Consider the following 15501-nt stretch of genomic DNA (forward strand, 5'->3'; position numbering starts at 1 on the left):
CACCACTGACGAAGCTGCTCACCGGCGATTACTATCTGTCTCGTTGGTCGCCGGCGTGTGACGAGGCCTTCGCAATATTACGCCGTCTCCTGACTTTACCGCCCATTCTACGTCACTTCGACCCTACTACTCCAACCGAGGTACACACGCATGCCAGTGGGATCGCAGTTGGCGCTGTACTTGCCCAACGAAAGCCAGGCTTCTCGTGAGTACGTAGTTGCATATGCGAGCCGTGCCTTCACTAGGCGGAGTGCATGTATACTCGGTTACCGAAAAGGAATGTGACGCAAACACGCCGACGCACTTTCCCGCTCGCCCGTGCCTTCTGACGTCGCACCTATTTCCCTTTCCGCAACTTTCTTCGCTAACATCAATATCACTGACATGCCTTCAGAACAGCGCAAGGATCCTTGGATAACCTTGCTCTCTCGCGCCCTTCATCGCCAAGTACATTATGCACTCCGGGACGTTATGCTGTACCGCCGCAACTATGAGCCAGGTGGTCGCAAATGGCCTTCTTGTTATACCTCGCAATTAGCGCTCCGGCCTGTGTACGCCCTTCACCGCAGAACCACAAAACGCGCACGCTGGCGTTTTGAAAACTTTATAGACTTCGTCAGCTGTTCTACTGGCGCGCAATATACACACACGACCGCAAGTACATTCGTTCCAGCATTGAGTGCAACGCCGGAAAATAACTTGTCACAGGCCAGGTCCATTACAACCTTTGCGGTGTCCACCTCGCCCGTTCGGCAGAATCGGCATAGACCTGTACGGGCTCCTCCCACCACTGCGGGCAAACGGTGGATTATTGTGGCCGTCGACCATCTCACTTTATATGCCGAAAGCGCTGCTCTTCCAGCCGCTTCAGCTCGTGATGCTGCCTTGTTAATTTTGCGCAGCTTCGTTTTTCGCCACGGCGCGCTACGCGAGCTACTTCGCGACAGAGGCCGTTTCTTTCGCAGGTCGTCCAAGAGCTTCTCAGTGAGCGCAATACTATTCATCGCACCACTACATCCGCAGACTAATGGCTTGACGGAACTCTTTCACCGAAGACTTCGCGATACGCAACATTCTAATTGCAACTTGGTGCTTCCTTTCGTAATATATGCCTATAACACAGCCACACAAGCCACCAAATATCGCAACTTTCACGTACGGTGGCGCCGTCGTGCGGCGGCGGCCGGAAACAATGGTAAGATTATACTCGCCGCTGGCTACCACCCGTTCGCGTAGAGTATTGGTGTTGTCTACGCTTTTCCTTCACTTTTGGTTGATGTTTTAACGCGTTCAAAGCTCCTTTGTGATCCTGAAGGACACCTAACATGCTCAGAATAAGCAAACAGAAGTAACCGTATTTGCTGCGTGCCGCAATGGGTGCCGAGCAGTAGTTATGCGGTAGGTGATGTGAGCCTTGACTCAGTCCCACTGGCTGCGTCCATGAGGAAGAAATCGATTATTAAGCTGCGGATCGGCAAAGCCGTCACAGAAACGATGAAGGTTTGCAGTGCGCACTTAATGCCGGAGGACTTTTTTAGGAATACGACAGATGAGTGACGATTCCGAGCACTTGAAATCGCGAATAGACGCACCTCCATAAAGACGCAGGCATAGCACTATATTACGTGCAGGGAAAGAAATAATGCGCAATCTTAACTCAAATGTGTTGTAGGATGATTGATGCTTGCGTTCTTGCCACACATGCCTTTGCGGCTACGTTGGAGCGCAAACATTCTCCGGGAAGCCTTGTACCTGCTTCAAAATTTCTTGTTCTCGTTAATGCATTCGTGCTCTGCAACGCCGGCTTAAAATTCCACCATTTTCGAACAGAGAGATGAGTTTCTAATTTGTGCATCGAAGCTAAGTGACGCAGGCGTAGAGGGACCTGGAATTCGTACCTCATCTGCCACTTCGATGCGCGGCTGCAACGTGTGCACAGGCGCACATGACCGCACTCTTAAGGTAACAAATCCTAGTCCAACAGACGTTAAACTACAGTGCAGTGTTCGCGTAGCGAACCCTCAGCTGATCTGCGTGTATATTACTTTATAAAGATAACTGGGAGAATGAAGCGAGCATTGCCGCGGACCGGTAAATATCGGCTATGTATCGCTTGATCTGTCTATAGGCAAGACGCGGTAGGACTCAGGCAGGCTGTAAAACTACCGCAAGACTGTAGCTTGCACAGCACGCATAAAGCGCAATAACTAAATTACAAGGGTGAACGGTTATCGTATTAGCTCGCAAAAGCGGTCAGATTTGGTTTTTTGTGTACTTCTCATGTTCAACATCCAGCTTTGTGAACACAGGCAGGGATAAGTAGACACAGTGGCGTAGCAACAGGAGGGGGCCGGGGGGCCGTAAGCCCCGGGTGCACGGGGCCAGTAGAGGGGGTGGGGGTGTCATATACGTCTGAAGACACCCGAAAATTGTCGATATCCTCGCCTTCCTCGACTACACTAGGGGGGGGGGGGGAGTGACTGAAGAGCTAAGGGCCCCGGGTGCCAGACGACCTAGCTACGCCACTGAGTAGACAAGAAATTTTCGCGCACAAAATGCTGCTTTAGGGCTGCTTTTCACGCCGTCGATGTAAAGGACTTCGGTCGCGCAACACCAGGAAGGTGTTTTTTCTCGACACGGCGACTTATTCAAGCGGTCTAAGTAACAACTTGCAGAGAGCACCACACCGCATAAAAGCTCATGGTACTCGTTCATAGCGGCCGAATTAATAGAATAGCAAAGAGAAGGCACGATCACTTCTCTTTAACACCGCCGCGGTAAAACAGAAACCACAGCCCGTGTGGTTTGCTTCGAAGCCACGAAGTTTGCATGCAAAGGCCTTCAACAGTCACGGACGTCGACGTGCACGATTTTATGCCGCAGCACACAAGATGACCAGCGTTTAGGACTTCCCCGCCTTCGAGCATGCTTCGAATCCTGCGTTCTGCTCGCCCAATGTGAGCCATTACGCAGGCTAACGACAGAAGGTGTGTAAATTGGAGACATTTTAACATGACGACGCGAAACAAGATGTCACTGAGCAAGACGACCGCAGCACTGCACCGACCAACGTTTATAGATATCTATAAACGTTGGCACCGACTGCTCTAGTTCTTAATCTCTCGGACAGCCATGTTGGATTTAAGGTGGCGCCCCCTATAGGCCGTGAAAGTTGTGATGCCCTCTTCCACACTGGATACTATACTTCAATAACACCGCCCGGCCTCAGAACTCGCTCAATGTGCCGAAGAGTGCCGCCAAATAGCACTCATTTACATCCGTGACAAGTTCTTAAAAAAAAATCTCAGTGCCCCTTAATGGCGAACTGCATCTCCGCCGCGGATCTGCCCGGCATTGCAGTCTTCGGCTTGGGCCCACGTATGGGGACTGCTTAACGCCTGCTTCAACTACGCCGCGGATCGGACCAGCATTGCACTATTTTCAGGATCGGCCCACGTATGGGGAGTGCTTAACGCCTGCTTCCCCTCCGCCGCAGGTCGGGCTGGTATTGCACTGTCTGCGGGATCGGCCAACGCATGGAGAGTGCTTAAGGCCTGCTTCACCTTCGCCGCGGATCGAGCTGGTATTGCGGTCTTCGGGATCGGCCCACGTATGAGTGCTTAACGCCTGCTTCACCTCCGCCGCGGATAGGCCTGGCATTTCATTATCTTCGGGATCGGCCCACGCATGGAGTGCTTAACGTCCGATTCACCTTCGCCGAGGGTCGGGCTGGTATTGCAGTCTTCGGTATTGGCCCACGTATGGGTAGTGCTGCTTCACCTCCGCCGCAGGTCGGGCCGGTATTGCACTATTTTCGGGATCGGCGCACGTATGAGGAGTGCTGAACGCCTGCTTCACCTCCGCCGCGGGTCGGACCGGCATTGCACTATATTCGGGATCGGCCTATGTATGGGAAGTTCTTGCTTACGACACGAAAATTTCCTTGGACGGTAGAGGTATACAGCGTCGCTTAAAAGAACGTCTTTACCGGCTAAACCTGCCCCCACTTTCCCTATTGGCTCGTTCGTGTGGCTTTCCATTCCATGCCAGACCTCTGGGGTGCGATCTTGTACGAGTTCCAATATAGAACGGAGGCGGTTCGTTCCAGCGAGCCAAACACGATTCGTCAATTTGAACCGTGCCGAACGCCACATCAATTGTGACGTAATTTTGCTGTCATAATCATTCCGTGTCGTCTGCTATCGGACGAACGGAACGGAACATACCGCCTCCGTTTTATTTTGGAACGCGTACAAGATCGCACCCCTGGTCTGCATCGTACGTTTACAGCGAAATATCACGGTTCCTACCGCATCGTTCAATCCACGCCACTGGTGAACTGCATCTTCGAGCCCGACACCTCCTACCGACAGACGCGGCCGCGGTCTTGAAACAGTCCACGTGAGCCACTTAAAGCCCTACTACGACACCCTTGTGCTCCACCGCCTTGAGTCGCCAGGCTGGCTTCTCTTCGCTGCCAGGGCCAATGTGGAGAAGTCGGGAACTATTGAGAGAAGATGACGAAGTTCAGCAGCCCGGAAAGCGCGAGATAGCGACCGACGCTCTCGGACGAAGCCCTGCTTCTAAATAAACCTTCTTACAATACATATACATATATATATACATACATACATATATATACACATATACATACATACATACATACATATACATACATACATATACATATATATACATACATACATACATATATATATATATATATGCGCGCGCATTCACAGTACTTAACCTTAAATTGTGCAGTTGATTGAACCTCTCGATTCTGCATAGTGGGCTACGAGGGAGGCCGCAGCGATGGTTTCCGGGATAATTCTGGACACCTGGGGTTGTTTTAACGCGCGCCGAAAGCACGCAACACCAGCGTATTTGCATTCTGACAGCATTTGAATGCCGCCGCTGCGGACAGCATCCCGCGACCTCATGCTCAGCAGCGGAACGCCACCGCTGCGGGTAATGAGGAAATGAACGAATGTTGACGCTAGAGAACAGACATGAGCCGTCCGGTGCTAGTCTGGTTAATGCTCTTGAGGCGAAAATATGAATCAACAAAAAGCCAAACACGCCCGCGCCAACAAAGCAAAGCTGTAATGAGCTTTCAGGGAAAAAAATACACAATTCAAATACTTCAAATTTGGGCGAAAGAAGTGTGGCAATGACAAGTTGTGGAGGGCTGCAACATTGCCACGGGGAAGCTCTGCCAACGCAAGATTAAAAGCAGTGAGGTTAACCATAGTAACTGCCTGGTTAGCCAGTCTGCACTGGGGGAAGGGCAGAAAAGCTTCACGATCAGTCCAAATCACTCAATTTGTTTACGTAAGAAAAAAATATTGACCCATGGAGGTAAAATTATAGGCTGGATCACACCAAAATAAACGATTAACAAATTTTTCTATCAAAGACTGAACTGAGTGTCAAAAAATAAAAGCCCATAGAAATACTGCAAAGGGTACAGGCAACTTCTCCCATTTCTACATTTTTATCTATAATAGCAGCGCACAGCAAAACGAAGACACAAAAAAGAAAACACGTGACAAGCGCCTCATTACCGAACACTTCAAAACAAACAAACAAAAACAAAAGAAAAACTGCATACGAGTGCCAATGCAAAAAAATGGGGCTTAATGCTATGGTTGCCAACTCTCGAGTGGATGAAATCGAGACAGGGGTGAGAGGGGGCAAAGTGTGGAGAAAAGGAAGGTTTTCACCCTGTCAGTACCGAGAGCCGCGAGACGAAGTTGCACAAATATTTTATAGGCGTTCCGTGTCCCTATTTTACAAACAAGGTGACTGGATAACACGGCTACCAATACAGATAAGAATGTGCAATCGGGCTGCCAGGCATTACAATGAGGAACTCTGGTGTATCGATTATTATTCTGTAGAATAAAGCAAGTCAGGACATTTGGCCAACGCAACTGGGTCAGTCCGCAACTCGGGACATCTACTCTGAAGTCTGGACTAACCCGTTAAATCTAGGACGGTTGGCAACCCTACTTAATGCCTTTGTTCTTAATGCGATCATGATGCTACCAAGTGCGCGCTACCCATGCTGCAGTACTTGTTGCTTTCAGTATTTCGTGCGACGTGCAAACGTTAAATGTCATGTTTTGAAAAAAAGAAAGGCAACACATACATTGAAGGTGTATGCAGGTTCCCTGCGCGCCTTGCAATAAAACAAACTTGATTAGTCTCGCCATTTTCAGCACATGTCGGTGTGTAACAAAACAGGTGTGCTTTTAAGCTGAATTGAGAATGAAAATGTTCATCTGCCAAATTTGGTGGCAAATAGACGCAAAACTTCTGGAGATGTCGCCACCTTGAAACAGCACTTGAGCGCGTTTTGTATGAAGACTCCGTACGAGCTGAGAGCACGACAGAAAGCCAACAGAATTCCGTTCCCGTGGCTCTTCCAATTCCTATGGTAGCAGCTGAGCATTCGGCTCGGGCATGCTCGGGTCTGCATCGCAGCAAACCGAGTCTGAGCGTGGTAGAAACCAATCGAATGTACCTATAAGGTGGTGATGCAAGCGACAGAAAATGGGATAATCTGCCATACCAACCTAATCACGTGTGTATCGTTTTCCATCCAAGCACCACAGCCTTTTGCCGGCTTCTTTCTTTCCCAATTCGCATCCAAGAAAAAAAAAATGCTATTCAACCGAAAATAGATTAAATATAAAAATGCAACATATAAATTGTTGCAATTATAGGTGTTACATACGAACACCAAACATGGAGTGGGCATCTAAAGAAGCACGTAAACAGTTAACTTGCCCTATGTTTTCCTTGCCTTCGCTTGGTTGTGACAATCGAGCCCCCGGTTCGCCCTTTTCTTGCCCATTGCATAGCAACCCTGGCAGCCTTGGTGCCTACAGGTAGCATACGAGGGTTCATTGGACGGTTGTTCGCTTGCAAATTCGCATACTATGAGACGTCTGCGATTGACATGGTGTTCCATCTGCTTCCATGGCCGTGGGTGGCGTTGGTTAGCACTGCCAGGGCTAGGTGTTTTACACATACACAAAGGCCCAAGAAAGTGGGTGGCAACGTTGGCTGGGTGGACCAAGTAAACAGCTGCCCGGAAGTCATGGGTGCTGCTCCCACTGGCGGCAAGTTGCCTTTTTTTTTCCCACATTCATTCTCATTGCTATTCTATTTCAATTTAAAAATGTAAAATTTTCTTCGTAAAAAGAGTGCCATATCTGTGTCGCTGCGCAGAGATTCGACATCCTCACTTAATGCCACCCACCTCATCAGGGCTATGGCAACGCTTTATCGCTGGCGATCTGGAGTGCTGAGGGACACTGATTGCTGTGCCGTGCACATATGGCCACTTCGAAGGAGGAGCGCTGCGAGTACCCAAGAGCGCAACCAAGCTAGGCCACTCTACCAAGTGAACCTTTCTAATTACTGTGCAGACTTGACAGCCAGTTTAGAAAGGATGCCGCGCCACGTACCAAGTGCGCACATCGCTTTCTTGCGCCTAGCATATGGGCAGAGACTGCATTACTTTTACTGGCCGTTGACAGATCAGCCGATTTCCCCCAATGTGGGGGAAAAAGGGGGAGGGCGAGACAAGAATCGATATGAAAGGACATCGACGCGCTAACAAAGTGCTCTCCCCTTATTTTCTGATCAACCACATGCAAGCTTTTTTTTTCTTTCGATGTACGTTTCATATAAATATTAAATTTATCAGCAGCAGCGTCCCTCCAGCCTCTTGCTCAGCACCAACACGAAGGAGCAGGGACTGGCTCGGAAGATAGGCATATAGGGGTCCTGCATTCCCTACCTTCGAAGCAATGGAGACCGCATTGCATAAATCACTAGGGAGCATCAGTAAAGCACTGCTTCAGTGAAGGGTTGGCACAGCCTTTGCTAGAATCTAAGGCTTTCTATTAAAGCTACTGAGCATGTGCTGGTGGGCGAGTCGGTTATACATGATTACAACGAAGGCGCCAAATAAAACGGACGAAGGAGGAGACACGGGTCGTGCCTACATGGTTGTCCCGTGTCTCCTTCCTTCGTCCGTTGTTTTATTTGGCACCTTCGTGGTAATCATCAAGTCTAGTTTATTCATGCCAGGGCTAATCTTGCTCTGTGGCCAATAGGTATACTGTAGGTATGAACAAAGTTAATACTGCTGTTTTATAGTGTTCAGTAATGTGCTCTATGAAAAGTTTTGCAGCATGCTGTGAACAAGTTTCTTGTCATTTCTTTCACAAACTTGTTTCATGTATTCTACTTACACATTCACCAGTAACAGCAGCTCATTCCATGCAACAAACTAGTGCATTCGGAAATGGCAGCTATTCTTGCAGTGTATCTGCCCTATGAAAGCAAGTGTTCGACCATGAAAAGTTTTCTTTCTCATAAGGAAGAGAGAAAGTAAAGGCATCCCATCAAGTTGTACGCATCTCCATTCATGCTGCAAACACATTCTGAAGTCTTCAGTGGTGCAAATGTAGCAACTCCCAATATGCATAAGCTACTAAGCAGTACAGGACAGTAGCCTGTCGGCAGAGGTTCAGTAGATCAAGCGGCAAAAATATAGGTCAAAAACTGCATCATTTAATAACTTCTATATGTTGCAGCAACCTTACATGGAATGTCTTGCACTGTGGCGCAAGACAGGGGCACAAGTTATATTTCAGCATGCATTTACAGCAGTGATAGCAAAAGCTTACTATTTACAAAGAGTAGCATCAAAAGACAAGAACTTTCCAGAACAGACAATGAAGAAATGCTGCGAGGTACTGCCATCACCACTCAAAAAGCTTTGCATGTCCATCCAAATGGACCAAGCAAATTCTTTCATGGCCACTAGGACTCGGCTTGTTTTTCATAGGTTCACTAAAGCATCTCAGCATCCCAGCAATTCATTCCACAAGCAGCGTCAGCTAGCCCACAATACAGCGCCTAGTCAATGTTACACATTTGAGCATTCTGGTAGCCTCTATGCAGTGCTACGGAAAAAAATTACAATAGGACAGCACTAGTCCGCATCAGCGAACCCTTGCCACAACAAATGCAAAAGAAGTGGTAAAGTGCAATGCAGATAACAGCTTCACCACTATGTTCTTTACATGTCAAATGTGCATTTACAGACTACAAAGATGTTCAGCCTAAGAAACAAGACACGAGTGCACTTGTCAAGTCAGATAGAATGCAGAAAAAGGGAACACATAATTCAGAAGAATTGAAAGGCTAAATACCTCAATGAAGGTAAATACAACAGGGGAAGACATTGGAGAAAAAATCTGGACCATACAGAAGTCAGGTCAAGCACACAGAAATGCACTCAACAATATAAATTGCAATGAGATGGGATGGATGTAAGACGTCTAACAACTGGTATCAATGTAAGTGAAATCAGAAACTGAAGTAAATCTTGTCAAACTTCATAATGACTGTAGCTGTTAATGTATTTCATAGCATGATGCGAACTACAAGCTGTGGGCACACACGAGATTGGAACTAAAATAGAAGAAAGGTAGGAAATTGGTTTTCAATATGCCTGCTTCACGAAAAAATTCATGCCAGTTCAGTCTATTACTATTTGATCCCACCAGTAACACACACACATACATGCACGCACACAAACACACGAAAGCATATTATGTGTGCCATGTCTTTACACTAATATGATTAAAAAAGTTAGTGACCAATAGCATGTTTTTGGTACAAACATGAACCAGCAAGAAGTGTACTGAACAATGAACTGTTTTCGCAAAACAGACATGAAATTAGGTGACCGCTTCTAATAACTATCAGGAGCAAATGACTGAGAAAGCCTGGCTATCGTACCAATGTTCAGTCAAGGCGACTTGTTTTGTCTGGAATTTGGCTGAGAGAAGAGCAATTTCAAAATGTTGGCACAGTAGTGAGAACTTCCCCTTTTCAATTCAGTCCCGTTTTATCAATACTAAAAACATAGGTGCAGCACTACAGAAATGCTGGAATGTACCAGTCATCAAATTTTGACAAGTTGCACAAAAAGAGTGCAGCACTTAAATATGGATTAAAACTCCATTACCAGTAATTTTATTGTAAACACAATCGAATGTTGTATTACCTCACCATCTCTATTAACTGAAAACATGAGTAATTCAATAGCCTCCACCACTGGTTCATATCAGACGGACACCTTCCACAACTGCATACCAAATATGGGCAATTTGCATACTACCACATTCTACAGTACTTCCCTTTGTGTTTGTTCAACTGCTATGCTTGCCCTCGCAAGTGGACAAGATCAGCCAGGTTCTGAGGGAAAAACAAGAGCAGCCCTAATGCCTATGTCTACTCCAGTTGAAAAGCACTGCAACTCTTCCGTCACACATTACTGAGTTACCTGTCAGTTTTGTCATAAAATTAATAAATTGTGTACATGCAGGAGCTGCAGTTTCTGAATGGCCTGTGTTTTGAGCTATTTAGATTGATGAACTGCACTTTTGCAACAGCAATCCACTTTCGTCAAAGAGAGGTTTGGTAAACCAGTACACTGCAGAAAGACTGGCAGTGATATCATTCACATTCCAAAACCAGGGCCATCTGACAATCTTAATTCTCCGTGCCTAGATACAGCAGCAGAATTTTTTTTGTTTTACGCCACACTGTTTTCACACCTGGAATACAGTGCTGTCCAAGTAGGGACTTATGTGTGTATACGACAAGCTATTATTCTATGATGACATCAACTGAAAAGTCATGAAAAATTTCTTAATAAGTGAAGGCAGTTGAGCGCCACACCGATTCTTTGCAAAAAGCAAAGTGGTTGTCAATTAGAGATGCACGTTTTCTTCCTGGAAAAATATACCTATTCCCTCCTGCAACAGTCAATAAGAAAAATATAACCAATTTAAATTCAAAAACAAAATTAAACCTTGCAACACTAGAAAGTTGCCTCTGTGTGCACACACATGCAACAGACTTTTACATGGAGAATGTAAAAAAAGTTTGATGCCACAGTGAACATTTTTGGTTATCCTTCAATTTCTCACCAGCACCATATTTTGAAAAGTTGCGCATCCCAAGAACTAACCAGCCATATTAGGTACTGTTTACTATAAGTAACTTGTGGGGTGTAATCCCCCAGCCCTAGTGAGAACGTTCTAATCAGCGGTTGGAACAAGGCCCAAAATAAATGCCATCACACGGAGATGTGGCACAGTCATAATGATGAAGCTACAGAAATCTACCTTAAGCCTGGCTAAAATGGGGGAGATGATGGCAATGAAGACATCACCACTGTGGCCTTTGGGCACAAGAGTAGCGTTTGGCCATCAACTGTAACATTTTTCAAAAGGCAATCCTGTTTCCATTAAACAATGTTTCCCAGCTCGACATATGGCCTCGTTTAGAATTTCCCTTTATTACTCTGGAATGAGTAATTTTTAATAATAATTCAATTTTAAAATGAAGCAAGGCTAAGAACCACCGTCATGCAACCATTAGCATTGTGCGAGCTATTTGAAGTAACACATTCAAGCGGTAAATTGATGTAATGGTGGTGTTTTAATTTTGAACTTTTTTTTAACCTAAAACTAGGGAGGCATTAAGTTAAACAGGCTTGCCATTAGTGCCTAATATCTCCAGAACATGATTGAAAGGTCCCAGTTTGAGCTGAAGTGCTGCACATCTTGAGAGAAAACTATGACAGACTTGCAAGCTAACAAAACGATGCCCAAGTGACCACAAGAGGGAGCACTATTACACCATTCTGGGAAAACACTACAAATGATACATTAAATAGGCTTATTTTATTTGCATAGAGGGTTTGTCCTAAAAGTAATGCCAGCGATTAAATTGTGAAGTGACCATAAGTCAGTGCGCTAGGACCGGTTGGAATTGGTGGAGGGGGAAATTAGCTTATGCTAAGCACGGTCACACTGGTGACTGCTGCCATCTGGAGAGCAAGGACAGGCTTTTGCACGGAACTCGTTTTCACTTCCCATGGATGCTTTAATGCAGCATTCGTTGGAACAAAGGATTGGCATCAAGTTTAGTGTGAAACTCGGCAAATCCACAGTGGAAATTTTTCCTATGATAAAGACTGCCTTTGGTGATAACTGTCAGAATATCAAGTCTACTGGTGGCACAATGCATTTTCAGAAGGCCATGAAGAGGTCAGCGATGAAACCTGTGCTGGATGGCCATTAATGACCATCATCAATGAAGCATAGGAGAGATCTTTCAAACACAGATTGCCATTTGTATGTTTAGCAGCAGAGACATTAAACATTCCGAAAAGTACTGTTCACAATATTTGTACAAATAATTTGCAGATGCGACAAATGTGTGCCAAGATTGTGCTGAAAGTGTTATCAAACGACCAAAAATCATGCCGAGTTGAAACGTCCCAAGAAGTTTGGGACTTGCGTGAAAGTGACCCCCACTTTCTAGACGATGTCAATCACAGGTGACGAGTCTTGGGCGTTTGAATATGATTCCGAAAAAAAAAGATAGAGAAAAAGAAAGAAGGCAAAGCATTGAGTGGCACACCTCAGTGTCCCCTCAGCCCAAGAAGGCCAGAATGAGCAAGTCAGAAAGTCAAGACCACGCTCATTGCGTTCTTCGACATCAAGGGGTTCGTCCACCATGAGTTTGTACCACATGATACAAGGATCAACGCTAAATTCTACGTGCAAGTTCTCAAGAGACTCAAACAAAGGGTTCATTGTGTCCGGCCTGATATAGCAAGAGATTGAAAACTTCACTATGACAACGCAACAGTCCATACCACCTTCCCTGCAATTCACTTTCTGGTCGATTCAAAGGTGCCAATGGTTCCCCAGCCACCCTATAGTCCTGACATGACTCCCCAAGACTTACTTTCTGCACTGAAAAGCTCCCATGAAGGGACATCATTTTGGTACAAATTAGAAAGTAATCAGGCTTGGATCAAAGCTCCAAGGGGCATTCTGGAGGAGGCCTACTGCGACGCCTTCTATGCCTAGAAAATCTTGCTGGAAGCTATGTTTCGACACAGGAGGAACCTATTTTGAAACCTTTTAATGTGTTGTAGTGATCTGATATTTTTGAATTGACTCGGTGACATTTCTTTTCAGACATACCCTACATATCTACAGATAAATTAAATTTCAGATCATAACGTGCCTTCAAGCATTTTTAGTGTGCATAGAACCAAGCCTGGTATACACACATGTACACTATGCATAGTTAAGGTCTCTTAAGATTTTCTTGTCACTGACGTAAAAATTGCATAATGGAAGCAATTAAAAAATGTCACTTGTGTGATTTACACTTAAAAGGCAATGGCAAACAAATTTGTTAAACAATTAAGCTGTCAAATGATGTTATTGCACAAGCACAAAAATTTAGCAATGAATGGAAAAAAAGCATCAAAGGCTCACTGGGGCAATCAGTGCCAAAGCAAGTTGTGCGCTGCGTACATTTACTTAGGCAGTCAGGTGATAGCAGCAGCATTCCCTATGGGGTGTTTACCATTTTTATCCCCTCGAAATGGCACAGGCTCGTTCATTATTTTTGACACTTTAATTACATAGCAGCTGTATGTGTCTTATTATTGACAAGAAATTGCAGTATGCAAGCAGAACATGTCAATAGTAGTAAAAGCAGCTAAAACCTGCATTTGCAGAAATATACCACGTGGAAGGAATTTCGACTTGGAATATAATTATGTGTAATAAAATATAGAGACAATTATAATGCAAACTAAATGCCTAATGCAGTTGTATGGCAAACAGTGCCTCTTAGTATTCAGGTTAGGTAAACTACACAGTGACAGACCCCATGTGGGTACACATTATGGCAACACATCAAGGAGCCTGATCCAGGTGCACTACAGCAAGGCAAGTGCATTTGAGAGAGGCTGCAGAGATGCACTGTAGTGTACACCAGGTTCATTGGACTTGATGCCCAGAAAGTTCTCACTGCAGCCCCACACCCTACTTTTCGCCGGAGCGAGTTGCCTTCTCGCTATTTGCAGATCCACACACGCCTCAGTAAGTAAAAAGGAAGGAACTTCCCACAAAGTTTAGTTTGCCTAGTGCCTTAGGTCACTGCATCTTTATAGGCAAAATTTACCTTAAAAATAAATCTGCATTATATTTGGAGCACAGTTCTAAGTATGATGTTTGCTGGGTTGGTAAACCTAGAAAACAGTATTTCATGTCACTTTCATGCATACATAATAAAGAAAGATGAATTGCTATTGCAAGAATTTAGCATTACTGTGCCCACTGAAAAAAAAAAATGACTAAGATGCAGTCTATGAGCAAAGCTTGAATGCGACTGAACCAGTGGATAAGGCAATACAAAAAAGCTAAAAATCTTGCAATATGTTTACACAAATAGAAGCAAACAGTTATGGTAAAGAATTTGTTTTTCTGCCCAAATGAGCTCTGGTTGTCATTGTCCCAAAAAGGATTGAGAAAAGGTTAGTTTAAGAAAGGATGAATGCACATAAAACAAGGAAACAATAGCTAAGAACAACCATTGCAGGATGTACTTAAAACAGTGACATTCTTTAGTCAGCTGAGACATTTAGGCAGTGCCAACACAGAAGTGAAACCATAAATTAGTGCATCTCAAACATGACACGACGAACCACTGTTGAAGTAATCGGAGCAGCTGTGAGAGCACGCCAGAACTGAGCATGCCTATTCCAGTCTATTTGGCTTTGACTTGGTTAAGGAGATCATCGTACAGTTTTGTCAGTTCGGTGTTCTCTTCATTCTGTGGGAAAAAAAATTTTTTTAGTAGCAAATAAAGAGAAGATCACTAAATTTCAGGTACAAAACTGCACTTTTATGCATAATATTATGGTGCAAGTATCAGGTGTTTTGGAGAACACTCAATTTTTCAAGCAGAGCAGCCCTGATTAAGGAACCATATTCTTTTTTTTTTTGCAAGATCTCATAAGTCATGGATGTTAGTGTGATGCGACAGTTAGTAAAAGATTAATTATAACTGGATATAACTAACATTTTAGCTAACTTCCCGAGGTATGTGAAATAAAATCGAAGCCAGCGGGAATGCAAAGCATTACCGTTTGCTACAAATGCTACGCCTACCACTACTTTCAAGGAATGCATACTCAAATGGTTTGAGCATGGACGTCCAAGCATTGATGTTCCAGTTAACATTTCGCCTAACTGCACTTATTCAGTACCAATTTTCTTTCTCTAATATGAAAAAACATGCACCACGTCACTATGGCCTTTTTCTATTAAAAATAGCAGTTAGACCAGTACAAGAGTGTTCACTAAACGAAGTCAACAAAATTTAGTGAAACAGTAGAAAGCTAAAGAAATGTATTTTTCAAATATATAAACTTCAAAAACACCTCTTAGGGTGTAATAAGTAATATAATTTGTGAAAAGCGAAATTTACCAAAAAGCATTGGAATTATATGAAATGTTGCACTGCTAACATAATAGGCAAAATATTCTAATACATACAAATATTTTTGCTTCCATATTCAACAACCCATAA

The 15501-nt window shown here is 44.6% G+C and overlaps 1 protein-coding gene across 3 annotated transcripts in view; it reads right to left on the reverse strand.

Moving 5' to 3' along the window:
* Positions 1 to 8570: 8570 nt before the first annotated feature.
* The window catches only part of LOC139054138 (transforming acidic coiled-coil-containing protein 3-like), an 84472-nt gene continuing 77541 nt past the window's right edge, over positions 8571 to 15501 (reverse strand). For all 3 annotated transcript variants that reach the window (XM_070530740.1, XM_070530741.1, XM_070530742.1), the window contains one exon: positions 8571 to 14742. In XM_070530740.1, the coding sequence (XP_070386841.1) occupies positions 14677 to 14742 (66 nt within the window). In that variant the 3' untranslated portion in view covers positions 8571 to 14676. The remainder of the gene's footprint in view (positions 14743 to 15501) is intronic.

The sequence above is a fragment of the Dermacentor albipictus genome, chromosome 1 (assembly GCF_038994185.2).
Source record: "Dermacentor albipictus isolate Rhodes 1998 colony chromosome 1, USDA_Dalb.pri_finalv2, whole genome shotgun sequence".
In the NCBI taxonomy this organism is placed as follows: Eukaryota; Metazoa; Arthropoda; class Arachnida; order Ixodida; family Ixodidae; genus Dermacentor; species Dermacentor albipictus.